The sequence below is a fragment of the Penaeus japonicus genome, unplaced genomic scaffold (genome assembly GCF_977035675.1).
Source record: "Penaeus japonicus unplaced genomic scaffold, GWHDUDI00000001_assembly GWHDUDI00000020, whole genome shotgun sequence".
NCBI lineage: Eukaryota > Metazoa > Arthropoda > Malacostraca > Decapoda > Penaeidae > Penaeus > Penaeus japonicus.
In genome coordinates, this window is record NW_028234422.1 from 33,063,216 (window position 1) to 33,075,164 (window position 11,949).

Below are 11,949 nucleotides of genomic sequence, written 5' to 3' on the forward strand. Positions count from 1 at the left end.
TTTATTTCATTTTATTTTTTTTATTTTTGTATTTTTTTATTTTTTTATTTGTCCCTTTTTCCCCTAGATTTCTCCCTCTCCCTCTCTCTTTGGTTCAGGTAGAGACCGCATGATTATTCTCTCTCTCTCTCTCTCTCTCTCTCTCTCTCTCTCTCTCTCTCTCTCTCTCTCTCTCTCTCTCTCTCTCTCTCTCTCTCTCTCTCTCTCTCTCTCTCTCTCTCTCACCTTGGCGGCGAGTGCTCGGCGCGCTCTCCGCCACTATTCTCTCTCCCCTTCTGCTCCTCTCTTCTGCGCCTCCTCCACAAGACCGTGTCGTGACGCCAAGGTACACCACCACCCCACCCCACCCCATACCCTCCCTACCGCCCGGTCCCGCTCGACTTGGGTACGGTGAGATGAGAAATAGGAGAGGGAGTCGAGAGCAGACAGAATGGTGAGAGGGGGAGTTTGATATGGTTCTCGCATATATAATTCATCGGTTCGAGGATGTTGCTTCTGTAATGGCGAAGTAAACGGTAGATCCTTACGAGTGTGAGCGGCGTCTGTTGCACTGGCGGTGCGCGTAGAAGCCCGCGTAGAAGCGCGCGGGGCTAGAAGTTGACGGCCCTCGCGAAGTAGGCAATTGTCTTCGCAGCAAAAGTTCCTCCTCAACCTGTTGATCAAAGACGCTTGACTTGAGTCTGTGTGTCTGTGCGCGTGTGCGTGCGTGTTCTGCTAATGAACAAAGGCGTTGTGTGCCGGCCCCACGGAATCATTTTATCCTTGTCTGTCGAGTGGCACAGCGAGCTATTTAAGAGCTGTACCATGGCTCATTTGTATGATGGATTGCTTCGCTCCTTGAAGAGAGAGACTTTGGCGGCATGTGGTCATTTGGCCTCTGTTTATTCGTGCCTTAACACATCACTCGTTGCGATAGAGCAGTTCCAGAAACACGATGACACACCCCGCCCATTCCACTCCCAATCCCCGCCTTTCCAACTCGTGACGTCAGTATTCCTCTCACCCTCTCTTTCTCTCTCTTTCTCCCTATCCCTCTCTCCCCACGTCGTACCGCCCTTGCTCTTCTCGTTCCCTGACCCCCCACCCCTTCCTGCGATTCCTCCCCTCCCTATTCCCAAGCTTGTACTTTCCTTTTCTTCTCACCGACCCCTTTGTGTATTTGGAGGATCTTGAAATACGGGAGTAACACAGGGGAGGCCAGAGATGCGTTCAAACAATTGAGCTGTGTCGTTTAACTGTTTCTCGGCGACGTTTTAAAAAGGAAACGGAAAAAAGAGATAAAAAGGTGAGTTATCCCGGGCTGTCGGGGTGCGGCCAGCCATTTGTTTACACGCAACACGTGAACCGCCGAACCATCTGCTTCACGGGAGGTTTCGCCGAACATAATATACGAGACTTGGTTGTTGTAAGGTGATACCATGAGCATTATAACACCATTGATTGTAATCCGTTCCGTTAAATGTGAATTGGTGTTAGCTTCCCAGTTCGAAGGCGATCGATTTCAAGGGCAAATAGAGAAAAAAAATTACAACGTGATGATCGATTCCTGGGGTGAGGCGATGACGTACGTAAGAAAATAATTGATACGCCATGATTGCTTTGTTCCCATAGCCTTTGTTGATTATATAAACTTACCAAACAAACTTCCGGGTTTATCAAGACAGAAGCGTTCTCGATCAGTGCTCAACCCCCCTTCATTGCAATACTGTTTCCAAACTACTGATGTAAACGGGGGAATGCGAGTGAGGGGAGGGAAAAGAAGTGAAGATTCTAAGCATTGTCGATGGTCAAAACGTCTAGATATCCATATACATGACCGATGGAGCCTCTCATGGTGCCAAGGTTCCGACGAGATGCAAATGCTATCGGAAGGAGGCAGCGCAGACTTCGCTCGCGGGGAGGTAGAGGTACGATTTACGTGCGACCTTGGGGATCGGCGGGAGGGCGCCGGCCGGGTAGATCCGCGAGTGCTGTATCAGCAGGGAGACTTAGAACAGCTGATTGCTAAAAGGGAATCCTCGCTTATGCGCAACCAGCGAGTGCTCCAATAGCGCGGCATGTTGTGTTTTCGTGCGAGGAAGCTAGGAAGAGGTCTGGAAAGAAGAGGCACTTGAAGTGTGGACTTGTATGCCAATTAAGTTATGTGGTGGAGGGCTTATTATGTAGATGGGAAAATGGAATGGATATGAAATGTTTTATTATGACGTAAGTAGTAAATTGGCTACCGGATAGAATCTATAACAAATCCAAGGGCGGCATCGTGGTTTTTAGTTTTTAGTTCTGTATGTTTGGCCAGGTCGGCACAGCCCGAAGGGTCGATGACCGTGTCTGCCCTCGCCAGCCTGGTCACCAGGAGACCCAGGGATGGGGGGTGGGGGTTGTGAAGCAAGGGTGAGGGGAAGAGAAAAACCGAGCTCCCGCGCGCACTATACTGCCAGGGTATTGAGGGGAAGGGAGGTACAGGCACAGGGGAAAAGGAAAAGGTCGGAATGAATAAAGAGGGAGTGACTTTTATTAAATTAACACAACATCCGCAGCGTGGACACAGAGACTAAAGAAAGGTTCCCGGTCTAGAGAACACGGAGAAATGTCTGGTGGCCGCGTTTGAAAGGTGTGTGTGTGTGTGTGTGTGTTTATATTGGCAGTGTTTGTGTTTGAGAGAGAGAAGCGAAAAGAAATGTCTTGAAATATCAATGGGCTGTACTACACCTACCCACACCTAATGCATAGGGAAAGAGAGAGGGAGAAGGAAGAGAGTGGCAAGGGGGAGAAAGGTCATGTTGTAAATATTGTATGGCGACGGAGGCTACGGTCTCCCTCCCCTACCTTCCTTCCCTCCTTCACCCCCCCCCCCTCCCCTCGTCCTCCGCCAGCCTTACCCTGCGGCGTTGTCTCCCCTCGTCTCCGCGCAGGTTTAGGGCGCGATGTACTATCATATGCGATTGCTTGTCTCTAATTAGTTTTACTTAGATAGGTTAGCGTACGTACAGTCATACAGAGGATATTTGATAGTACTTGAGCTTTGCTTGTCTGACATCTGCAGAATGTAGTAAGTTTTATAATGAATTATAAATAGTGCGTGTGTGTGCGTCTGCATGTGTAGGTTTGTATGTACATAATCCATGATATATATCTGATATTTGATATATGTAGATATAGATATATCAATGATTATATGTGGGTATCTAAACATATATGTAAAATGTGTGTGTGTGTATATATATATATATATATATATATATATATATATATACATATATATATATATATATATATATATACATATATTATATATATATATATATACACACACATATATATTATATATATAATATATTATACAATATATTATACAATATATATATACACACACACACACATACATAAAAAAAATATATATATAGATAGATAGATAGATAGATAGATATAGATATATTAAAGTAGATATACATCTCTCTCTCTCTCTTTCATTCATATATATATATATATGTATGTATGTATGTATGTATAATATAATTTATATATAATCACTTTTGAATAGATTTTTTAAAATGAGAAATTTCTTCCAGGTTGTGTTTGGGTGAGGGGCGAGGATGTCTGTAGGATCCCCCACACCATCGCTGGAATCCCTCTCAGGGACGCCCCTAGGGTCCCTGATAGACTCGGATCCACCACGCTCCCTTGAGAACTCACCCCCTGCATCCACCACAGGTATGAACATAGCTTTGCTTTCGCTAGCCTTGGAATATTGTTTTAGAATATGCTGAAAAAAGATTATTCAGTTTATTGAATGGACAAGTGTTTATCAGTTTGTTTGTTGTTGTTGTTTTTTTTAATAATTTTCTCTCACAATTTAGAACAAATGGTGACCGCTTTTCTTATTGCAGGTTCCATAGTTGGCCGCAGCTCCCCAGTGGCAACTGTGTGTGGACTCTGCAATGACACTTATGTTATGCCACGAGTTCTCTCCTGCCTGCACATCTTCTGCCTTGGGTGCTTAGAGAAAGTTTGTGATGGAGGAGACCGCTTGGTGTGCCCTCAGTGCCAGGCTGTAACGACAGTACCCCCACCACTCTTACTGCCTGACTACGCTCTCCATCGCCTACTGGAAACGCCAGTGGATGAGCCTGCTTCTTGCACAGCCTGCAAGAGTCGTGACGTAGCAGCTGTTGCACGTTGTTTGGACTGCGCAAAACTCCTTTGCCCACACTGTGTCATGGCCCATCAGTATATGCATTGTTTTGAAGGACATCGTGTGGTAACATTGGCAGAACTAGCCCAGCGTGATGAACGTCCAGTTACCTGCATACGTCACAAAGGGGAGCCTCTCAAGTATTTCTGTATTACTTGTAGTTCACCAGTTTGCAATGATTGCATCATGATGGACCACCCCAAAGGTATTCACGAGCTAGAGGGTCTAAATGACGCAGCACCCCGCCATTTGGATCAGATTTGCCATGCCATGGAAGACGGACGGTCCCGGGCTGCAGATCTCCGTACTTGTGTCAAATCTGTTGAAGGTTCATCAACACGTCTCCAGCAGCAGTACGAGAAGGCACAGTCGGAGATCCACGATACTTTCAACTTCTACACAACTATGGTAGAAGAACGTAAGACAGAATTGTTGCGAGAGCTAGACTCACTGTACCATGCCAAACAAGTTTCACTCTCAGTGTTTGCTCAGAAGGCACAGGAGAGTGTGGAGAAACTGCTGTCCACTTGTGATTTCATTGAAAAATTGAGGAAGTATGCAAATACCACTGAGTTGCTCATGTTCCGAAAGCTCATTGAAGGAAAGCTGGCAGAGCAGATGGGCAAGAACTTTGACCTAGGTATGCAAAATGTCAGTGACCTTGAATTTGTGAGCAACTTCCCTGCCATTCAAGTAGGAGTGAGGAACACATTTGGCTACATTCGCTCAGCCTCTGATATCCAAGTTGGACCTACCAAGTTGCCACCCATTGCACGGCCCAACTCCTCCAACTCTGTCTCTGTCAGTAGTATGAACACAATTAATAGCTGCCTGAATGGCTTATCAGGACTCAACACAACATTGGCCAATGGCTTGACTGGAAGTATCAATGGCCAGCAACTGGTCAACACACAGAACTTGGCAAATGGACAGATTACCAATGGGCAGTTGGCCAATGGACTGTCTACAAGTCTTGCAAATAGTTTAAGTTCAGGATTATCTCATAGTCTCACTAATGGCCTTGCCAATGGCTTAACAAATGGACTTGCTAATGGACTTACCAGTGGATTAAACAGCACCATGAATGGCAATTTGAATGGAATGCTTGAGCGTCCTTATAGCAACAGTCAGCTGTCTAATTTGCTATCCAAGAGATTCAGCTCCTCACAGTCCATGGGCCCATTCTCTACAAGTCTCGGAGATCTCAACCTAAATGGGCTCACATCCTATGAGAAGTGGAGCTGCGGTGGAGAAGGCGTGTTCAACCAGGAACAAGTGAACGGAGTTACTGCACCAGATCCAGTTCTTCATGATCTGTCCCATAAGCTACTGTCGTGCTCCATATTCCCACCACGATCACAAATCAAGCGCCAGAAGATGATCTATCACTGCAAGTTTGGAGAGTTTGGTGTTCTTGAGGGCCAGTTCACAGAACCAAGTGGTGTTGCCGTCAATGCCCAGAACGACATCATTGTAGCAGACACCAACAACCATAGGATCCAGATCTTTGACAAGGAAGGACGGTTCAAATTCCAGTTTGGAGAGTGTGGGAAACGTGACGGCCAGTTGCTCTACCCAAATAGGGTGGCTGTAGTTCGCACTAGTGGAGACATCATTGTGACTGAACGATCCCCAACGCATCAGATACAGATCTATAATCAGTATGGACAGTTTGTAAGGAAGTTTGGAGCCAACACCTTGTGCTACCCACGTGGTGTGACTGTTGACCACAAAGGTCGCATCATTGTAGTGGAGTGCAAAGTAATGAGGGTCATCATCTTCGACCAGTTTGGTACAGTGCTACACCAGTTCAACTGCCCCAACCACTTGGAGTTCCCCAATGGTGTGGTGGTGAACGACAAACAAGAAATCTTCATCTCTGACAACAGAGCTCATTGTGTAAAGGTAAGTCTTCATTGTGTGCATGTCATTTACAAGATACATAAGAAACAATAGAGAAATTTTTCAGTTTATGAATTATATGATATATTGTGATAGATGCATTGGTTCCATAAAATTAAAAATAAAAGAAATTGTTCTACAAACTTGCCATTATGTGGGAAGCACCATATGCTCAGATCATTAATTTTGAGTTATCATCATCTTTATGACAACATTTGTCTTAGAAAATTATGTTGTACATGTATTGACAATATTGCATACTTTCAGGTGTTCAACTATGAAGGACAGTACCTCCGTCAGATTGGTGGTGAGGGTATTACCAACTACCCAATTGGTGTAGGCATCAATAGCCAAGGTGAAGTGTTGATTGCTGACAACCACAACAACTTCAACCTCACACTATTCACCCAGGATGGCCAGCTGGTGTCAGCGTATGAGTCCAAGGTGAAGCACGCTCAGTGCTTTGACGTTGCACTCATGGATGATGGATCAGTGGTCCTGGCCTCCAAAGATTACCGTCTGTATGTTTACCGGTACCTGCAGGTGCCGCCACCCCACATGTGAGACAGAGGTTGCCTCGTCTCGCCTACAGTCACAGTGGTGCACTTTCCAATTTGGTTGTAACATGAGAAGCTGTACAGCATTGTTAGATGAAGACTGCTGATACTGCCCAAAAAGGCACACTTCTTGTAATCTTGTTTGGCACTGTGACAAGTGTGGCACACAAGTGACAGGACACTAACCTTCTCCTGATGACCTCACCCCTCACTCTATGCCAAGGTCGGCCTTAGCAGCCACTGCTGAAGGCCGTTCCTCTGGGTGAGGGGCAAGGATCCCGTGTTGTCTCTGTTCCTTCATATAGTCTATTTTTAATACGGTGGTTGCAGTTGTTTGTACTCCCAGGGGCAGATGCCAGGCCCAAGTCTGCCCTCCCCTAGTCAAAAAGTGGCTGAGGCCTCCTTTATAGGCTAAGAGGCCAGTTACCAGTGTACTTGGGTATCAGGCAGTTACCATATAATGGGCTTAGATACCTGTTTATACAAGTCACTTTTACATTTACTCGCATTTTTTGTTGAAGTAGGTTTTTCTATTTTATTTTCAATTTTTCTAACTCTGCCAATAGTCATGTACATAACTATTCAATTGGTTTTAGAGTTTATTTCAAAATTTTCTATTTGTTGCACCTACAGTCGTAAGTTGTGCCATTAAGGATTAAGTTTTGTTTCTTGGATAGCCTGCTCATGGTATTTTGTTTTGGTTTTGTTTAAGTTTCTTTTATTTTTCATATTTATGTGCAGTAATTTATTGAGGTGTTGAAGTTTGGGAGTGGAGCACTACTGCAAGCATCAGCAGGGTGCCGGTGGTCCTCCTCTACCCTCTAGTGGTAGCATCTCTCAGCTGTAGCTCTTTATATATTGAAGCTGCAGCTGATCAACTCACCCATTATTGTTCTATTGCATTTGTTAGTTGTAAGGAATTGTGCATGAGAGCTACAGGCAAGATGTGCATGGAGGCAGGGCAGTAGAAGGCCCTGGTTAGCATATTGTTACCGGGGCCACCCGCCAGCCAGTGCCCCAGTCAGGGGCTAACAACAAAGTTAGGCCAGGATGTAGTTAGTCTGTCACTGTCAGTCAGAAAGATGGCCAGTCGGCCAATCCTATGGCTCGGCGGGAGCCAACAGTTTTATTTATCGGGAAGAAGTCTGGTCTTTTGTTTTTTAAGAAGAAAAAGATTTTAAGTTTCATTTTATGGAAGGCTGGAAAATTTGTTCCTTTTTACAAGTATTCCGTTGGTCAGAATGGAGACGTTATTTATTTTAAAAGAAAAAAAAAGTCAATGCTATTGACAAGTTACATGTTGAGCCATCCAGAAGTTTGCTACTCACTTGTTATACCCTTTTCACACTGTTTGCTGAGGAATATATATCAAAATTAGTTAATGGTGTTTCTAGAGATGTTAAACCTGCCCAGATTTGCTTTTATAAATTTAGCCCAAGTGTGACAATCAAAGTCAGAGGAAGCAAATGCCTGATATGTTTATCTTTGTACATGCAAGGAAAGTCATTTTTGTGAAGCAACAAACACTAAAGAAAAATGGGGGCCAAACTAAATTACAGGTGATAATATAACTTTGGTGATGTTTTCTACATTTGACAGTTAGAAATATGAATTTAACAACTGTCTTGAACTCTTGAAACACATGTAGAACAGAAATCAAATTCTGTCCTTGTAGTAATGAAGCACTCTAACCACACAGCCCGCCAGCCACATCCTAGAGTCCACCTCCGGGGCTGGACTCTTGGGTTCTGCACCCGTGTGGTAACAGCCGGATTAACATGCCCTTATTGCCCTTACCTGTTGATATATATCTAGACTAGCTCACTATGTTAGGTAGAAGTTGAGTACCATTGTTGTAATCTCTATTCCCTATCTGGCCTTTTTTGTATCTGCTTCAAGTAGTGTAATACAAAGCTCAACCTGTTGTAACCCTGCCTAGGATGGCTGATATTAACTAAACCAACTTGTGACCTTTCCCCGAGATCATGCCTTACCAGTGTTGTGCGGTGTTGTAGTCCTTAAGGTCGTGACTGTGTTGTGATTGTGCCACACACACCTCTGCTTCATGCGGGAATGGGTCCGCTCCAAAACCGACCGCTGGTTGCAGATTCCCCGCACAAAGTCTATGATTGTTTTTTGTTACTGTGGTAACAGATACAGGGCACAAGTGATTTTTAGAATTGGTGAATTTCTGCAACCAATAACAGGTCTTTGATATGTAGATTGAATGTAACTGCAGAATCACATTTTGTTATGATATGAAAATGGTTGTTCGTTTTTTCGTGTTCAGAATTTGGCCATACGAGTTGTGCCAAGCTGGGTAAATTGTAAGCTTGTTTAACTGTTGAAACTGTTTATTCATTCACTGGAGTTAGTTTTTGTGATGTACTAGCCATTTACTCAGATAAGATTAAAAAGTTAAAAGGTTTCCTGTGTAGTAGAGCGGAAATAATTTGTTGTCTTGTTTTTGTCGCGAGCAGGAAACAGTCTGCTTTGTACCTGGTTGTTATCCTACGCCTGGCATATGGACGTGGGCTGTTAGTCAAGTGCCGGCTCGTACTTAATTGTTTCTCATCACTCTGTATGGCATAATAGAGGTGTTAACAGCACATACACGGCCTTTGTGGTAATGCTTGCTTTCCCAATACAGTGAATGATGAATCAACTTCAGTGTTCGGAGTGGCGGTAACCAGTTTGTCGCCAGTTAGTTAACTGTATTAGGTAGCACATAAGCATTAAATGTTACCTTTCAAATTCTCGTAGCCAATCACTGTGTTGCAAGGGAGCACTGAATGGCTTGGACAATACATATCTCCTGTTGATACTACTGTGTAGATGCTAGTGGAGCTGTCTGGTCCCTCCAGCTGTATGGATCCCACCAGCTGTATGGGGCCCTCAGTAGACTAGTCAGGGCCCGGCTGGCCAGCCAGTCTGCCTGGGTCTGCCGGGCCCAGTCCTGGTGGCATAAGGCATCAATGGTGCGGGGCTCGTGGCTGCCCTCCACACACCGCAGTCCTGGTGAATGAGCTGGTGTCCTCTTTGAGTGTGGAGGCTGACCTCTGTGTGTGTGCTTGTTGCATGGAAAGTCCCAGGATATATGTGGCTGAGTGGCTGGGCAGCTACATGCCACTTCTAGTTAGTGCTCGCTGTGCTGTGTAGATCAACAACCCATAGGTTAAGGCGGACTTAGTGTAGTACTGAGGGGGCTTCCCCTTCGTCTTTCACTCTCGGACTGTCCCTGTTGGTCCAGATGAAATGCCACAATCCTCCTGGCAGACGCACAAAAGTTACCTGGCAAATTACCTACAAGGTATTTGTTGATTTTTGCAGCCAACATTCCAATTGTTGACTCTTCAAATGTTTATCCTTCCTTGGTGCCACAACCCCTGCCTAGAGCCACATTTCATCTGTCACCTCTCCGTCACAATACACCAGTGATAAATTGGGACACTACAACAAAGTTTGATAATTTCTTCACCACTTCCATTGGCCTTTCTGAAGCATGACTTCGTTCGTATCTACTTAAAAAAAGGAGTTCCAAAGTCTATTTTTTCACCTTTCTACAGTCCAAAAGAATGTGTAGTTTGTGGGCGGGCGGTGGGTTGGTGAGCCCGCGGGCCCAGACGGAGGGGGTAGGGCGGCCACCAGTATTATGCCTTGCACCGTCTTGACCCGCCCTGCGCCCCTCTGCTTTTCTACTAACGTTAAGAGTATCATAACCCAGTTCTCTGCTGTTGACGCGTTGACTACTTACCAGAGATGAAACATTCCACTATTTTTGCTGTTTTTTCTATCTGTTTGTATCATGTTACTTTTGTAGTAGCGCTGCTTGTAGATTGGGCCCTGGGCTGGGCGTGGGTGTGTGCTACTGCCTCGAGCTGTACCCATCGCCCAGTCTCTTGAGTGCCCACCAGATGTGTGTTGCTATTTTTGCTATATGAACCTCTTCTGTTCACAAAGCAGTAGTTGATCATTATTGTGCCTAGTCCAAAGCATCAGGAAAAAGTGTCATGACCAGAACCCAGAGACAGGACGAGCAAGTCCCCCTCTTCCAAGTGTTAGAAATCAAAATGTGTACTTAAAAGTGGGTCACTTTGGCCAGGGAGACTTTTGTCAGTGATGATATTAACCGCTGGAAGTATGCTGTGCTTGTCCTGACTCTGCCGCCCCCCATACCAGGCCAGGGCGGTGCCAGTAACTACTCTGTGTACAGTGTTTACGGCAGCTTTTGTAGAGATCTGTGTTTGTAACCATGTTGATATTGTTTAAGGTCCAAGTGTGTCAATTACAGTCATACATAACTCATGTTACCCACTTAAATGGTCCCGTAGTATGTAAAGCATTATATATTCATATAACCATGTCTAACACAAGGAAAGATATGCCATGTCTGTCAGTTGTTCAAAAAGTTTCAGTTTATTTTGATATATAAGAGCTGTTACAGAATCAATCTTGGACTTGTTTTAAACATCTTGTTATCCCTGATATTGTAGCAAGATGGGCCACGGGGAGTGTTAGCTGACCCAGTAGTGACAGCACAGTAGGGTTAGTGCCCTCTACTTTATTCTGGCACCATTTGTTGATTTTCCCTTTTTATTTATTTATTTATTTATTTAAAAATTGTTAAGTCATTGCCAGTTTATATACTGTCCTCTCCACAACACACCCTAAGTGCTCCGAGGCCAAGCATCGATTGCTTGGAGTTGTTGGTCTTCCAAGATGTAGGCTGGGGAACAGTGAAGCACCAGCTCCTGATCAGTGAGGACAGAAACACCTCCCCCCTGGCCCACCTTCGTTGTTGATGTGTTAAGACGCACCTTTGCTGCAGGACTATTTGGTGATGTGTTTGAGGCACTCAGTCCTCTTGGCACTGTCTAGGCAATATCACTTATTGCTACTTCAAATTTCATTCAACTTTTTGAAGTGACTTGCAAATAGCTACATTAGGAGACTAGTTCCAGACTAGCACCAAACTGATTCTCAAATATTCCAAATACTCTGTTACCTATTATTACATTTGTTGAGAGAAGTTTAATGAAACATTTTTAAAAATATATTTATAGCTGCTTGTGAGACAAGTCAAAAGTTGAACATGATATGAATTAGCAGTAGGTAATAAGGCCTTTTGAAACACCCAGGTTATGCTCCCCAACCACTTTCATCTTTAATATCTAACCTTGGTCTTGCATGCCCCTTTGCAAGATCGGACCATCTTATGCCTTTTCTTGATCCCTTTCACTGTTTAGCAAATGTTTACCTTGAAATGTATTTGTTCAAATGTTGCCAGATCCAAGCTCC

General features: G+C 44.5%; 1 protein-coding gene across 1 annotated transcript in view; it reads left to right on the forward strand.

Moving 5' to 3' along the window:
- Positions 1-11,949, forward strand: part of LOC122245129 (protein brain tumor) — a 50,621-nt gene that overhangs the window by 37,249 nt on the left and 1,423 nt on the right. Inside the window, exons 2-4 of the mRNA XM_086548353.1 lie at positions 3,570-3,711; positions 3,888-6,097; positions 6,362-11,949. The exon at positions 6,362-11,949 is cut by the window's right edge and continues 1,423 nt beyond it. Coding sequence (XP_086404479.1) covers positions 3,594-3,711; positions 3,888-6,097; positions 6,362-6,658 — 2,625 coding nt within the window. The 5' untranslated portion in view covers positions 3,570-3,593 and the 3' untranslated portion in view covers positions 6,659-11,949. The remainder of the gene's footprint in view (positions 1-3,569; positions 3,712-3,887; positions 6,098-6,361) is intronic.